The sequence below is a fragment of the Macaca mulatta genome, chromosome 7, assembly GCF_049350105.2.
Source record: "Macaca mulatta isolate MMU2019108-1 chromosome 7, T2T-MMU8v2.0, whole genome shotgun sequence".
NCBI classification, from domain to species: Eukaryota; Metazoa; Chordata; class Mammalia; order Primates; family Cercopithecidae; genus Macaca; species Macaca mulatta.
In genome coordinates, this window is record NC_133412.1 from 120,181,776 (window position 1) to 120,199,297 (window position 17,522).

Here is a 17,522-nt window from a genome sequence, read left to right on the forward strand (position 1 = left end):
TTAACAAGAAAACCTCTATTGACTTTCTAAACTTAGAGACCTGTCACAAAATCTCTCTTGAGAAATGATGCCAGATCAGGCTGTGGGCTATCATCTGTGGAATCTCTCTCCTGACCACTTTAAGTCTGGCTTCAGGTATGCCCTTGGAACACACTCTGAACTGTTCTTATCCATTAATCATTCCTTCAGGGTGAAAGACAGAGGCCAGGTGCTTAAACAGACACCGGGAGGTTTGAGAGATGGCTTTGATTCCACTGAACTAAAAAGTTCTGTGATTCCTTCACAGATTGGTTTTATTACCACTCAATATCTACTGAAAAATCCAAATGTGCTAAGAGCTAAATAGGCCCTTAAGAAGAGCAGTACTAAACATAGGATATTAATATACATAGATGTGCTTTTCTACATTCAGTTTTCTTTGTTTCATTCTTCTCTGATGTCAGTAAATATTAGAAAGTTTCTTTTCTCTCAGAGGAAACTGTTTGAAATTTTAGACCGTTTCTTATTATCTACAAATTAGATCTAATGCAGACTAAAAAATAATGTGAGCAAGCTGTAAGACACGGTTTGCAACCCTACACCCTACCTTGTTCGAGACTGATATCTCCATCTTTCCATTATTTTATACAGCAGTGACCGTCTCTGCTTACAAAATGGTAATATTCTAAAACCTAATTGATATCTTTCTGATTCAACTTTTATATATGACTTTTGCTACCAATTTGCTACCAACAAATTGGGTCATTCCATATTTTTGATGTAACATTTGCTGTCTCTTCATGCAAGAAACATAATAGAGAAACAATGATATGGAGAGGCGAAATACTGTGAAGAATAACTATTTTCGCTCCCCCAACTAAAAGAATTTTGAAGGCTAGTGGAGAAGAAAAAGGAACAAATCATTCTTGAGGAAAAATTAATTTTGCTAAATTACTTTGCATATGTTACTACAATATGCATTAGAAAAATTACATACATTCTAACATTACATGGAACAAATGCCATTCACAATATGAAACACTTCCTATTCTCAAGCCTACCTTAGCTGGCAGATTTTTTATCCATTTACAACACCATAGTACCTTATTAAGATATAATTTACATATAATAAAATTCATACATTTTAAGTGTGATTATTGATGAGTTTGGAAAAATACATATTGGTATGTAATCACCACAATAATCAAGATACAGATTCCCATCTCTGCAGAGAGTTACCTCCGGCCCCTTCGTAATTAGTCACCTCCACCCTTGGCCCAGGCAAACAAAAATCCACTTTTCATTAATAAAGATTAGTTTTTCCTATTCAGCAAATTCATACAAATGAAATAATAAAATAAGCACTTTCTGTGTTTGGTTCTTTTCACTCGACATTGTTTTTGAAATCCATCCACTTGCATGTATCAGTAGTTCTTTCCATTTTTAACACTGAGTAAAATTCCGTTTCATGAATAGATCACAAGTTGTTCACCTGTTGATGGATATTTGGATTGTTTCTAGTTTGAGGCTATTACAAATGAAGCTGATATTAAAGTTTGTGCCTAAGTCTTTGTGTATACATATGGTTTCATATCTATTGGGTAAATTAATTTAATTTACTTAATAGTATGCTTAAAATCTTCTAAGACATTAGTGATTTTTTTTATCTCCATATTCTATCAATCACGAATAAATGGGTATTAAAATCGTGAACTATAATTGTGGAATAGGGTGTTACTCCTGGTAGTATTTTTTATTTAGGAATTTTGAGGCTGTATTAATAGATGTTCACATAATTTGAACCGTTTTGTCTTCCCTATAAATTCCTGTTGTAGTATTATTGTGTTCCTCTTTAACTCTTGTAATTATTCTATCTTGAAGTCTACTTTTTCTGATAATAGTACAGCCATGCCAGCATTTTTATGTCTGCTGTTTGAAAGCTATGTATTCCCCCATTTCCTTTCAGTCTTTTTGTGTCTTTCTATTTGAAGTGCATTTCACATAGAAAACAGTGTGTATCTTATAGATAGTTTGCATTTTTTTTCTCAATCCAGTTCTACCATTTCTGACAGCTAATTGGAATCTTAAATTCATTTACATTTAACGTAATTGTTAACAGGACTGAGTTAAAGTCTGCCATCTTTCTCTTTGTTTTGTCTCTTCAATATTTCATTCTTCTGTTACTCATTTCCTGGGGGTATTTTGACTAATTCAAAAAAACTTTTTAAAGATTTTTATATGGCTTAAAGTATGCAACATTCACTTACCGATTCTACTTAGAGTCAATATTGTACCAGTTAACATATCACATTCCATACTTCGTGCTTCTCTGAGGTCTCTGTTTACTTTTCACTTCCCACATCACAAATGTAATAAATTTACAACAGTATAATTCAAATTAATTCCATCGCTTGTGCTATTGGCATGTTTTAGTTCTAAACATGCTGTGAACCATAACTTACAATGTTATTATTTTTTCTTCAAACCGAAGATTGATTGGCAGACTTATTTGTAAAGGGCCAGACAGTAAATATTCTTGGCTTGAGCCATATGGTCATTGTTGCAACTACTCACCTCTGCGGTTGTAGCGTGAAAGCAGGTATAGACGATACATAAACAAATCAGGGAAGGTGTGTTCCAATTAAACTTTATTTACAAAAACAGTTTGCTGACCTCAGGCTGCTATTTGTTGACCACCATTTATACAGATGTTTATCAGGAAAATTGAAAGATAAAAGAAACATAACCTTTTATCTTTATCCACTTATTTACTATATCTAATCCTCTTCATTTATTTTTATAGAAACTGGTTTTCACTGATAGCCTTTCCCTTAAGTATAAAGATCACCGTTTAGCATTTTTTGTACTGCAGTTTTGAAAACTACCAATTCTCTAGCTTTTATTTTTCAGAATATGTATGTTTATTTGACTCTAATTTTTAAAGTATATTTTCACTAGACATAAAATATAAATTGACAGTATTTTCAAAAGATATTTAAAGATTTAAAGATGTCCCATTTTTTCTAGGCTGTATTGTTTCTAATGAGAAAGTAATTGTCATGCATATCATCAGAATATCATTTTTTTTTTTCTGGCTGCTTTGAAAATTTTCTCTTTATTATTAGTTTTCCACAGTTGGACTATGGTATTCTTACGTGTGGTTTTCTTGTATTTTTCTTGCTTTGTGCACCATGATATGCTTGGATCTGAGGGTTCGATTCAAAAATTTGTAGAAAACTTCAGCCATTTTTTCTGCCCCATTCTCACTCTATTTTAGAACTTCAAGTGCACTTGTTTTCAACTGTTTTACATTGTGCCCCATGTTTTTAGGTCTCTTCTCTTTATTCTTCAATCCCTCTATTTTTTTTTTTTTAATCTACCAGGTTGGATCAGCTCTTTCAATTTGTTTTCAATTTTACCAGTCCTCTTGCCTTTTCCAATATACTATTAAGCCCACCCATAGAATTTTTCATTTCAATTATTTTGAGTTTTAGTTGTTCAATTTGCATCTAGTTCTTTTTTAGGGTTTTCTGTATGCTAAAATTTCTTATTCATTTGCTCATAAAATCTGCATTTTTCTTTAATTATTTGAACATATTTTCCCATAATACTTTGAAAATATTTATAATAGCTACCTGAAGCTGTTTGCTACATCCAACATCTGATCTACCTTAAGGTTAGTTTTTAATAAACTACTATTATTCTGGACCATAAGTAACATTTTCCTCTTTTCTTTGCATGTCAGGTAATTTTTATTGTTTAATGAACATCATGAATAATATATTATAAATAACTGGTCTGTGCTCTCTTTCACCCTGTAAAGAGTGTCAAGTTTTAGTTTAGTAGACAGTTCAATTACCTGCTGTCCCTTTTGAACCTTTGTTTGCCAGCTTTTTTACATTTCATTAAATGTAAAAAGTGATGAAATCTGTGGAAATCCAAGGATGTTCCTAAGCTCTTCTAACTTGGTGGGACTCACTGTGAAATTCTACCTCCCTCTAAATTTTAGCAGAGCTTGGTATTCATTTTTGTTATGGAGTACCTAGAGTAAGTCTTTACTCTGACATGGTTTTTATTGCTCTGACTTAATCCTTTTGGAGTTGTTTAGAATTTAAGGAGGTATAATCTATCCTGATGAGCTGAAATTCCGGCTTCCTTTAGCATTGCTAGAACTCTATTATCAATTTTCTGCTTGCAAAAATCCCATAGAGAAGAAAATGGTAAATCACCTCATCCTTGTAGAGTCTAGCCCTGTGGTAAGGATCCACACTAACCCCTATGACCCTTCTTCTACAGAGTTTTTTAACTATACATTTTGTCCTGCGGATAGATGCTTTTGCTGCTTTGAGTTTTAATACATGTTTCTTTAGCTTAGCCAGAAATTCATGCTCTGCTCGGACTCTACCTTGCTATGTTTATATATAGCAAATTCCCCAAAATGGAGAGCTAGAATAATCATGGGGCTCAATTCATTGGTTTCCCTCTCACAGGAAATGCAGTCTTGCACTGTCTGTTTTTATTCCTTAAAACTGTAACCTCATGTAGTTTGCCCGATGTTATGGTTGTTTGTAGTAGAAAGGCTGGCTCCATTAGTATTTTCCAGATAACTTTCAAGATTTTAGTAAAGCTACAACACAGTATTCAAAAGCTTTTAACGGAGACATGAGTTGTATAATGCATGTATTTTAAAGACATGCTTAACACATATGGTTAAGTAGATAATGTTGCTTAAATTAGAAGTCAAAGAAAATTAGAATAAAGAAAAAAATATGCTATAACACAGATAAACTAAGTCAAAAAGTGGACAAAAATCTTTAAAACTATAAATGATGTTTTAATTTAATCTAAATAAAAATTCAGGTATGAGATCTAAACTTCTAAATTTTCCTTCTCTTCCTATAGCTTCACTCATTGAACAAGTATTCACTGGTAGTGCTCTATGTATAAGGAATTCCTACAGATATTGGAGGGGAGATTGTAGGCAGTGAGCTCAATATGATATAACCTTATTGTTTGATTTTACAGCTATATTGCCAATTTATATGATAATTATTGAAACTTGGTATATTCTCCCTTGTTTACTCACAAAACAATCTATTAACGTGCCTGCAAAAAAAAAAAAAAAAAAAGACATTTTCAAAGGTTTCTGTACTTCGAAACGAATTAATGCATTTGCTTGTGAACTAATATTGCACTGGAGTTGTGTTGCCAATATAGCAGTAAATGAAAGGCTAACAAGCAGGAATAAGTGCTTGTTAAGAGAAATCTTAATGGCCTGAAATATTCATTCAATAAATGGACTGATGTTTGCTCCTATGGAACATACATTATGATGTGGATGTAGTCAACAAACAGTTACATAATTTCTGGGTTTGACAATATTCTGAAGACAATCTCAGAGATGACATATATTAAGACTTGTAGAACAAGAAAAGGCTAGTCATACCAAGGCCAGAGAAGAGGATTCCAAAACTAGAATTTTCTCTTTTATCCCGAAGTTCCTCCAGTCACCTCACTTACACCATAGGCCCAGAGAAAACTGACAATAGAGTGAAACACTGATTTTTTAGTGTCAATAACTCCCTACCATGACTGACAGGTCAGAAGAAGGATGCCAGGTCCTTCCCCTTATGTCCTCATAAGACCTGTCCCCTTACGTTATATTGGCATCGACTCCAGTCTTAATACTGAATTATTATGAATAAAATATTTTAAGCATTACTTATTTACAAAAAACGGACTTGATTAGGTCTTTACTCATCCTTTCTTCTTTCTCATATTCCATTCTTTTCCCCCAGATTCATCTCTTTCTTGCTTAATTCCAACACTCAAGAATTTTTTTAAAAATAATCTTTGTAAGATCAACTTTTAGAATAGGAGTATTTTTATCATGTCCTCACAATTAAATGTACACTTATTTGCATGCAAAATTCTTTTTCAATGTATTTTATCTTTAATATTTTGAAAACATAACTTCATTATCTCTCTGCATGTCAAGTTGCATGAAGTTTAATGTCTATATAATTCTAAATCCTGTATAAATGATCTACTTTATCTCTATAAATAGCTTTTTAAACATTTTTGTACTTGATATTTTAAAATTCATTTAAATTTATCAGAGCATGTAAATTTTTCTCCCAATCTATTGCTACTGTCATTCCATGAGCCACATCACTCAGAGGTCTAGCCAACATGGTTTGGCTGTGTCCCCACCCAAATCTAATTTTGAATTCCCACATGTTGTGGGAGGCACCAGGTGGGAGGTAACTGAAACATGGGGCAAGTCTTTCCCATGCTGTTTTCCTGATAGTGAATAAGTCTCATGAGATCTGATGGTTTTAAAAAAGAGGAGTTCCCCTGCACAAGCTCCCTCTCTCTCTTTGCCTGCTGCCATCCATCTAAGTAAGACATGACTTGCTCCTCCTTGCCTTCCACCATGATTGTGAGGCTTCCCCAGCTACATAGAGCTGTAAGTCCAATGAAACCTCTTTCTTTTGTAAATGTCTCAGTCTCGGGTATGTCTTTATCAGGAGTGTGAAAACGGACTAATACACTAGTGCTTTGTACTTTCTAAATTAAAAAATATCTGTTATTTTTTTTTTAATTTAATTTTATTTCTGCATTTGGTCTTTTACTTCCTTATGGGTTTCCTGCTAAGCAGATATTTATTCTTTTTCCTTCACATCTCTTAACACTTGACTTATCTTTGTGTCCCCTGCTGGGAGAGTTCCTCTATGATATCTTTCAAACTACTTATTCCTGCCTTGTCCCTATTCTGCAATTTAGTCTAGTAATGTAGTTATTTCTATCAACTGTTATATTTGTATACCCATTGTCATCAATTTCTTTTCTGCAATGCTCTTTTTTCTTCTTCATGTTTTTTATATCCTTCCTGCTTTCTTTGAGGATGAAATTTTATGTATTTAAAACTCTTACTTTCTGTTTCTTAATACTGCTACCTAATGTGGAATAGATTATTCCATTTGTCTTCTTTCTTTCATAATTGTTTTGCTCCGGATTTTGCAGATTTTATTCCTGTGAGAGCCCTAATTGCCTTGTACCATCTATGAGAGTTAAGGATGACCTAGGCTCTTGCTTGTGTTCCTTAGGTAAAGAGAAGGAGTGCTTCAGGATGGAGAGATCTGGTTGCAGTATCATTTTTACCATTTCTATCTTCTCTTCCCTCTACTCTTCAGTTTTCTCCCTCCAGTTCTCCCAGTTTAAAATACTCTAGGTCCAGGCCCTGCTGTTATCTTAGGTTGGCCTGCCTCTTGGGTGTGGTCTAGCTTGAGGCAGTGTGAATGGAGATGTGAGGAGAGGAAGAACAGTAGAAACTCTGAGAGCCAACCACTCTGGCTGCCCTCATTTCTAGACACTGTCCATTCCAGCTCTTGTTCTCTCTCAATTTTTCTCCTAATATTTGAAGTTAGAATTGCTGCTTTTCTGCTCCTTGGTAATGTCAGGCAATAAGCCATCCAGAATAATACACAGAGCAGAAAAAGCGCACCTAAAATGCAAAGTTCTCTCTCAGACTAGCCACAAAATATTGTCACTGGCCTCATTGGCTCCAGCCTAATAATCTTACCACACTTCTCTTCCAACCAAAGCTCAGTTGTGCATTGATTACTTACTTTATCTCTGAAATCAGTCATCCTCCCCATCTCTGCCTTTTTGGAGGGGCATTTTTAATTGTTGTGTTATTCAGAGAGAAAGTAGCTTACCTATGGCTAAATCTGGAAATCTTCTCATCTTACGTTTATATGATCATATTGCTTTGTTTTTAAAACACTCACATTGATTAGCTTATCAGATAATCCTAAAATTATGTGAGTCATGGGAAGCAGATTTATCATCTCCCATTCGACAGATAGAGGAAGCAAGACCACAAAGAATTACATCGCTTGTACAGAGCTAATCTGTTAGAAGATGTTAAAATCTTTCATTTATGGGAGAACTTTCTTTACATACTGACCAAGAATAAAAGACAGCTGTACCCACAACAGATTATCCACAAGAGTTCCATGTGGACTAGAGGAGTTCACGTAATTTTCTCCATGTTGTAATTTGATACTGTGATTTCTTTTTTTTTTTTTTTAAGATTTTTGGGGCATATGTGTAGCTTTTTACATGGGTATATTGCATAATACACCCATGTAAAATTGCCTTCTAGTGTACCCATCATTCAAATAGTGAGCATTGAAATGTTTCCCAATGTGTAATTGTTTAACCCTCACCTCCCTTTCTCTTCTCTCATTTTGGAATCCCCAAAGTCTATTATTTCCATCTTTATGTCCATGTGTATCCATCGTTTAGGTCCCATTTATAGATGAGAACATTGGTATTTGATTTTCTGTTTCTCAGTTATTTCACTTAGAATAATGGCCTCCAGCTTCATCCATGTTGCTGCAAAGGACATGATTTCATTAATTTTTATGGCTATATAGTATTCCTCATATATATATAACACATTTTTTAATCAAGTCACCTATTAATTGATACTTAGTTGGATTCCATGACTCTGCTATTGTAAATAGTGCTGTGATAAACATACAAGTTGAGGTATCTTTTTTATATAATGATTTCTTTTCCTTTGGGTTGATACTCAGCAGTGGGACTGCGGGGTTGAATGGTAGTTGCGCTTTAAATTGATCTTTAGCATTGCAATGCTTTAGTTTTAAGAGGGTCCAATAGTAGATTTTTGATAGTAATATTGCTCTGAATCTTTTATTGAAGAAATTACATGATTTTATAATGAAGAAAATGAGTAATGCAAATAAATTAAGGAGCCATCAAACTGCTGTACAAATAACAAAAATTTTAATTGAAGTTTTTATTTAAGTATAATATGAAATATAAATACCTCGTCATACGTTTACTGGAGAAAAATAAATTTTTAAAAACATTATATGAATTTAAGTCAAATATTAAGGTATATATTGTAGTAATAAGTGACAGCATTAACTTCGTTAAGTGATACTTACATTTTTATCCCTAATTTTCCAGTTTTGCATGGACTCTCTTATATTTTATCTGGCTTGATTATTCAAATATTCCTTTATCATCACTAATAAAAGAGTCACTGACATGTGTCAAAAAGAGTTTGAACTATGCTATTCTTGGCTTCCTGGACCTCTGTTAGTTTATCTGTCAAAGGAGGGTGACACCATCTCTTCTGCCTATGTAGTAGGGTTGTTGGAGATGATAAGGGTATGTGTGGAATCACTCAGTAAACTACAGAAGGCTGTACATGGAATGGTTAGGATATATTATAATTTTCTACTTAAGGTTATTTTGCAATACAACTGCAACTCATAAGCTGGCTAAAATATTGGGATCCACTAGTCCACCTGTTATCATCATAAATAAAATTCTAATACATTTAGCAAAATTCTGGCCTTGAGAAACTTTGATTTGACACTGAAATTTCTTGTCTTTTAGAGTTATCACAGGCAATTTTACTGGCAATTATTTTTCATTTTCAAAGTATATTTAGACTACTTCTGATAGTTATTAATGATTTTTCAACAATATTATTTTGCTCATTTTTAGACATTATTAAGAAAGAAATATCTAGCTGAATAGCAATAAATAAATAAATAAATAAATAAATAAATAAATAAATACAAACACTGCCAGAGACTAAAATATATTTTCTATCTGGTCACTATTAATTCAATCCAAAATTAGAAAGGAAAAAGATAAAACACTTTAGTTTTTATGTGTAGTCAAATCTCCTTTAGTAGCTGTTTCTTCTCACTTATTCTTCAGGAATAAGACATGCTAGATTCCTCCAACATCTTGTTTTAGGTGATATTAAAATCCTCAGTCATTTTGAAATTCTTCATATACTGAACATGGAGAAATTGGTAGTTTCAATATGTCAATATGAATATTGTCATATGCCAAAAGGAAAACACAGGATGTGAAATCCTAGCTCAAATATTTCCAAACTAAAGGTTAGAGTAGCAGTTACAGGCAAACTTTTGCTTTGTAAAACCCTATTTGGCAGGATTAAGGAAAGGGATTAAACTCTGAAGGATTTCTTTAGTTAATATTTCAATAGATATAGCAGTTTCATTCCTATGTAGGCTATGTTCAAAAAGGACTCCCAGTGGCAGGAAATGCTGGTACTTGTGGCAGAAAGACCCTAAGATGACTCCCAGTGATTCCTGTCTCCTGTTTTTCATATCTTTGCATAATTCCTTCAGTGTCAGGGAAAAACCGTGACTTCTTTCTGATTAATAGAATCTAAAAACTGTGACAGAATGTCACTTCTGTGATTGTATTATGTACATAAGATTCCAGTTTAGCAGACTGGAGCTAGAGATTCTTCTTGTGGGTTTGAAATAAGCAGCCATTTTTGAGAAGCCCATGGGACAAACTATTGAGGGCAGCTTCTAGGACCTGCAGGCATATTCTAGGGTCTCAGGGTAGGTCCAGCAAATAGCCAGCAAATGCCAGGGCCTCTATCATACAACACAAGGAAATTAATTCTTTCTGTAATGTGAATAAGCTTGGAAGGTATTTTTCCCCAGCTGAGCCTCTATACAAGAACACAGCCCAACCAACAGTCTGATTGCAGCCTTGTGAGACCCAGAACAGAGGACCTACCTAAGCCATGCTTGGAATCCTGACATATAGAAACCGTGAGACAATAAATATGTTATTTAAAGCTTTTGACTCTGTAGTAATTCTTTATGCAGAAATAATAACCAACACAGCACCATCAATTTTATTATGTTTAGCATTAAAATATCTTGAGTCACTAATCAAACCTCTTATCATCTATCTTTTGAAATTATTCTGAGACTCTAAATGTTCATGGCTCTGAAAAAGGGGTATAATAGTGTTGGTGCAAGGTTTACACAAATAAAACTATAGTTCAAGGATTCTCTTTGGCAATCTCATTTTAATTTCATTGTACTATTTTCAATAAAGGCAACATATATATACACACACACACACATATAGTATATATATGTATATATACACACATATATGCACATATATATACACATATATATATGCACATATATATACACACATATATGTGTATATATATAATGCAATTTAATCTTCTTAAAATAAAATATATGCCCACAACATTAATTGACAGTGAAGAAATATGATTATTTTCAATATCCAACCAGAAAAAAATGTGTAAAATTATTGGGAAGTGTCCTCAAAAAGAAGAAGCATGCTTCACTTTTGGAGGAAATGTGGAATTAATAGCTGCAATTTAAGTAGTCAGAGTTATAAGATGTACCATTTATTGACGGTGGTTGAGGATTAAGATGGAAGAAGCCTGAATTCCCAAGGACTTTGTGGAGCAGAATCATCGTGTTACTTTCTGAAATGATACATCACAACCTGAGTGAAATAATTTTCTAGACTGTTTAAATAATGGTTAAGCCATGTTTAAATCCTGGTTATTTGGAGTTTATTTACACGTTCAGAGAGAAGCAGTTACAGCAGTAATCATGAATTTGTGAATCATAAAATTTTATCACAGCCTGCACCTGTGTATTTGGTTGAAGAACAATGATCGACATAACCCTGGCAAAGTCATATGCAAAAGTCACTATAACTGTAGCATAGAGATACACAAAAGGCTAGTATTTCAGAATAAAGAAATATGTGAAGAAAGACAGAGTCCTACAAATGTGTGATGATTTGGGAGAAGCAGCATAGTCACATTTGAATTGAATTTGGAATAACTGGTAGAACTGAAGTAGAGATTATGCTACATATTTTATTTGAGATATTAATGAGTGCTTTGAAGAATTATGACAGTGAAGAATTTGCATATCATCCTATAGGCAATGAACAGAATCAACCTTTCTCACTTAAGATAAGCTAGGTTTTCAAGGAAAATAAAGCCCAACAATATGAAAATTTCAGAGATCAGATAAAAGGAAACTGCAATGTCCCAGAAGAGAATATAAGGCTTAAGAAGTGCAATAGATACAAAAACAAAATTACTTCAAGATGCTATGCACATGTAAAACTGGCAAAGTTTTTCAGAGAAAGTTTTTATTGTTCTCTTTTTGATGTTTAATCTTGTACCTCACACTTAGTAAGTAGACAGGAAATACTTGTTAAATACATTCCTGATTGTAAAAAACAACTCAGTTGAGAGTACATACTGGTGGTTTTATATTCAATTATAATTTATGGCTATGCAATAAAAAATCTATTATATATATACACTGTTACCTTTAAAAAAAAAACACTCCTTTAGTATCTTTCATTTAAAAGAATCTTAAAATGTCTCCATTGATAAAATTCCTAAATGTTTTACAAGTTTAAGTATATATAACTGTATACATGCACTTTCTGGAAGTTAGAAGGGCATTCTACTTTTATCTCCTGGATTATATAGGGAACATCGATTACCATTTTATTTTGCTCTTATTTTCTTTTATCTAAAACCATGTAATAGGCCGGGCGCGGTGGCTCAAGCCTGTAATTCCAGCACTTTGGGAGGCCGAGACAGGCGGATCACGAGGTCAGGAGATCGAGACCATCCTGGCTAACACAGTGAAACCCCGTCTCTACTAAAAAATACAAAAAACTAGCTGGGCAAGGTGGCGGGCGCCTGTAGTCCCAGCTGCTCGGGAGGCTGAGGCAGGAGAATGGCCGTAAACCCGGGAGGCGGAGCTTGCAGTGAGCTGAGATCCGGCCACTGCACTCCAGCCTGGGCGACAGAGCGAGACTCCGTCTCAAAAAAAAAAAAAAAACAAAAAAAACCATGTAATAAATGCATATGTTTAGACTATTGCATTTAAGCAACTAGACAAAAAAGCTAATATAAAAATTATACTTTTTTCATATTATTTATTGCCTTGCCTGACTTGTCAAGAAATCTTAGTCTCCTGACACCCATAAACATTTCAATAAAAACATAATGTCAGAAGCAAGTCTGTTAAAGTGAAGAAATATGAAGAAAGTGTAGTTAGTGGGAACATAATTAGAATAGCTTAGAGCAAACATCTTGATTGCTAAATATTTAGGAATATCAATTAGAACAATTTGAAAGGCACAGATAATTTAAAACTTTACAAATAAACACTGCATTTGGCTGCAGATTACCTGGGTCTTCATGTTCAAAAAAAGAATAAAAGTGCATCTTCATTAATCTGTGGTGTTGTCAACAGAATCTACCAGTAGATTCTGTCATCTGGTTTCTTACATAATCAAGCTGCTGGAAACATCTTTTCTCTGCTATATTATGTAATGGGCATAACATTTCAATGTTGAAGCATCCCTTGTGGTTGGTTTAAGCCAATGTGTAGCTTAAACCTACACAATCTACTGATGTAGATGACCTGAGACCTCCCAGGTTGATTTTCCGCACTGACTGCCTCTTGCAGTTGTACGCTTGTTCCAGCTGGCCTTTTAGGTGGCAAAAGCAACCCCTTCTTACAACTTTGCTGAGATGTAAGACACGTGCACCCATGTCTCCAGGGTCTAGCCTGCTTAGTGTGATAAAGCTGAGGACAGTTGACAAAACTGTTCTATTCATCACGTAAAATTTTTAAGAGAGGGGTTCTTTGAAATAGTGAGTTGTAATGTGTATTTGTTATCTAAGACTGCCATAACAAACAGCCACAAACTGGACGGCTTAAACAAACAAACAAACAAAAACTATCTTCTCCCAATTCTGAAGGCCAGAAGTCTGAAACCAAGGTCCTGGCAGGACCCTACTTCCTACTTCTGTAGAGACTCTAGGGGAGAATATATTCCTTGCCTCTTACAGCTTCTGGTGGCTCCAGGGGTTCTTCAGATTGTGGTTGCATTACTGCATACTCACATTGCCTCCTCTTCTCTCTTAAAACTCCCCCTGCCTCTCTCTTATAAGAATACATGTTATTGCATTTGAGACCCACCCAGATAATTCAAGATAAGCTCCTCCTCTCAAAATCCTTAACTTAATTACATATGTTGCCTTGTAAGTTAATATCCACAGTTCCCAGGGATTAGGACATAGACTTACCTTTTTCGGAGGGCACTAGTTAGCTTTCTAAAATATATATGATTTATTTTCAACTTAAGCCATCCTTTTACTCTCTCTGTATTCACTTTCTTTCTCATTTAAAAATTATTTTCAGAAATTTTCTTTCATTGAATCAATTCTTTTGTTCATCCTTCATCTATTTAATCACTCTAGAGTTACTGGTTTTCTTTTCTAGATCAAGCAATGTGATGGGACATAATGGGGTATAACATAGAATGATATTCAGTCATGCCATGAAAAAATAAGCCCAGATATTTTGAAGTATTGAAGAATATGTTTTTCCAGAGTTAAATATTGAGACATTTTGAATCTTTGATAAACTGAAATGCATACTCCAGTTAAATCCTGTGCTGTAATATTACAGAACTATTAAAATGGAAATATTTATGTCTACATATTAATATATAAGTAATATAGGTAATACTTGGAATTTCAAATTTACAAATGGGCTTATTCTAATAAATCAATATGCTACATTAACCTTTAGAACTTGTAAAACATAGCCCATCGTAGAAGATGAAAAATGGCATCTGGGTTTCTACTAAAGCTCATGAAGCTCACTTAAACCACATAAAACTGCTGTGACTTCACCATTAAAATATGAATACATAAAATGTATACAAATGCAAAGTATTTTTTAGTATTATAGTTAATTATCTTTAATATAGATAGCATACTACAAGCTAGGCTCATCACAGTTTCCAAAATACCTTGGCTTACTTTCTTCTTTTTCCTAGCAGGAAAATATTCTCACACCTCTTCTGACATCTAAGTGAACACAACTCTATTCTTTTAGCCCCTTACTTTAACATACATCATAAACATAGAATTTTAAAAGAAGAAAGAAAAGAGGAATACTCTTTTAAGATTTCCTGTGAGTTAATACAGGTATAGATGTCATTGCCTTTTAGTTTGATTCTATACATTTTGGTGTATAGTTAGATCAAGTCTACTTTGGGATGACTATACAAAATTCATGGTAAGTGGAAGAGTAAAATAATTGTAAAAAATAAAATTTAAAATGTTTTTAGTTAATTTGAGTCTCAGAAGTAAACAGCATTATCTTGAAAGATTTGTTTTGTGCATTAAAAATATATGGATCTTTGTATACTTCTATTCCATGGCTCTCTTATGTTAGATTCAAAATTTTGAGTTATGAGAAATCCATAAGGAATACTAATCCTGATATGTTTTAGTAGATGAACTAATTGGTGTTTCAAAGTTTCATCCAGACATCTGATATGCTTTCCTAGATTAGACTAGCTAATATTACATTTCAGAAAGCAAAAATGGCTAAAGGCAGTTCATAATTAGAAAGTTCCCTCACAAGTTAGAAATTATCATTTATAATTTATGCTATTAATAAGTTTTAAGTTTGGAACATTTTAATCACTTTTATGACTTCTTTTTAGATAATACACAATGTCCAGTTTCTTTTTTTACTACCATGAACATTTCAACTATTACAACTAACTACCTATGACAAAAAAAAATGAGGAGTATTTTCTTTTAATGCATTCCTAATTTGTCACTCAAAAATAATGTGCAGTATATAGATTATAAAAACAATGTAAATAATTACATAAGTCATAATACAGAGGGAATGTTTAAAAGACAATGACATCAAAAGTCAATACTTCTCCCTAATTTACTATCTGTCAGATACAACTCTACTGCTTTTTCTTGGAATATTTGTAAACATATGGCCAGTCAAAGACAAAATTGAAAGTTACCATATATTGAGAGGTAGTAAATAAATACATACATAAATAAGCAAATAAACAAAAGAAAAAAATTCTGGTAATAAGAAAACCAGAGCAATTATCTATTCACATGAGATTTGAAAAGAAAAAAAAAATTTGCAACTTGATCTAATTAAAGCCAGCCAACACCACAGTATGTCTCATTATTACTGAAATACTCTAAATAACTGATATGGTTTAGCTCTGTGTCCCCACCTAAATCTCATGTGGCATTGCAATCCCCACATGTCAGGGGAGGGCCCTGGTGGGAAGTGATTGGATCATGGGGGTGGATTTCCCCCTTGCTGTTCTCGTGATGGTAAGTGAGTTCCCATGAGGTCTGATGGTTTAAAAGTGTGTGACACTTCCCCCTTCACTCTCTCTCTCTCTTTCCTGCCACCATGTGAAGTAGGTCCTTGCTTCGCCTTTGCCTTCTGCCATGATTGTAAGTTTCCTGAGGCTTCCAAGTCATGCTTCCCGTTCAGCTGGCAGAACTGTGAGTCAGTTAAACCTCTTTTCTCCATAAATTACCCAGTCTCAGGTAGTTCTTTATAGCAGTGTGAGAATCGACTAATACAATAACCTACCTCCTCCTCACTAACTCTACTAGAATTCAGATAAACTTCTATGTAATTTTGTAGACCCGTGCACCCTTTATACTATTAAAATAAATTTGACTTAAAAATAAATGTGTAGAAGCTCTAACTTGAGTAGTCAAGCTGTTCTATGCTCCGTTGATTTACAAAGTGTTTTCATTCTTATATTGGCATAGCTCTAAACTCTCTTGGTCTAAAAAAACAAAACATATAAAAAGAAAATATCTGGAATCCTACCTGTTACAAGAAAGCTGCATCTCCCAGCTCCAGCTTCATTTATGATGCTACAGTTATAAACTCCATAGTTTTCATTGGAAAGACTCTTCACAGGGTACTCTGTGTATTCCTGAGAGTCAAATTGACCCGTCCTTAATAATTTATTGCCCAAGCGCCACTCGTAGGTCAGCACCCGTATTGGATAGGCTCTCAGTACTCTGCAGCTCATAGTGACACTTCGATCCTGTCCTTGCCGGATTTCCAAGAATGCTGGTTCCACTGCAGGGGGATCTGTAGAAAAGATATGTAAAAACAGATGAAAGATGTGACTTGCAATAAGCCAAAAGCTACTCTTATTAGAAGAAGCCATTTTTAATAACACATGCAGCAATAGAGGAGGAGTGTGAGAAGTGAATGAAGAACACATTTAAGCCCAGAAATTTTAGCTTGGGTTGGGAAATGTGATTTCCTGAGGGTAGGAAGTAAATGAGTCTCCTTGCTTTACAAATGCATTTGCAGGTGAAACTACTAGAGCTGACTGATCCTTCTTACCTCTTTCAGCAAATATTTTTAAACTTACCTATTAATTCTAATATTATCAATATTCTCCTCTTTTCTTTTTTGTTTGGGGCCCTTTGTTTAAAAGTGGTAAGAATTCCTTTTTTAATGTAAAATGAAAAGATTCCTCCCTTCATTCACTTCATGGTCTGATACCGAAGGCAGCTATTTAAAAAGCTAATTTACAAAACTGTATGAAAAATTATTCTACAGTGCTAAGTAAATAAGAATTGAATGACAGTATGAGAGTTGACCAGGCAAATATGTTACAAAAATGATACTCAGTTGTGTCTTCAAGAATGTACAGGGAATGGTCAGGTGAGTAAGCAGTAAGAGAAAGTATTCCAGGTAGAGAGATGTGTATATTCAAAGGTACAAAATCTGAAGAGGAAGGGATGTTCAGAGAAATGCAGA

General features: G+C 33.9%; 1 protein-coding gene across 1 annotated transcript in view; it reads right to left on the reverse strand.

The window, feature by feature from the left end:
- Nucleotides 1–17,522, reverse strand: part of MDGA2 (MAM domain containing glycosylphosphatidylinositol anchor 2) — an 832,021-nt gene that overhangs the window by 97,492 nt on the left and 717,007 nt on the right. The window contains exon 9 of the mRNA XM_001097544.5: nucleotides 16,572–16,841. Coding sequence (XP_001097544.1) covers nucleotides 16,572–16,841 — 270 coding nt within the window. The remainder of the gene's footprint in view (nucleotides 1–16,571; nucleotides 16,842–17,522) is intronic.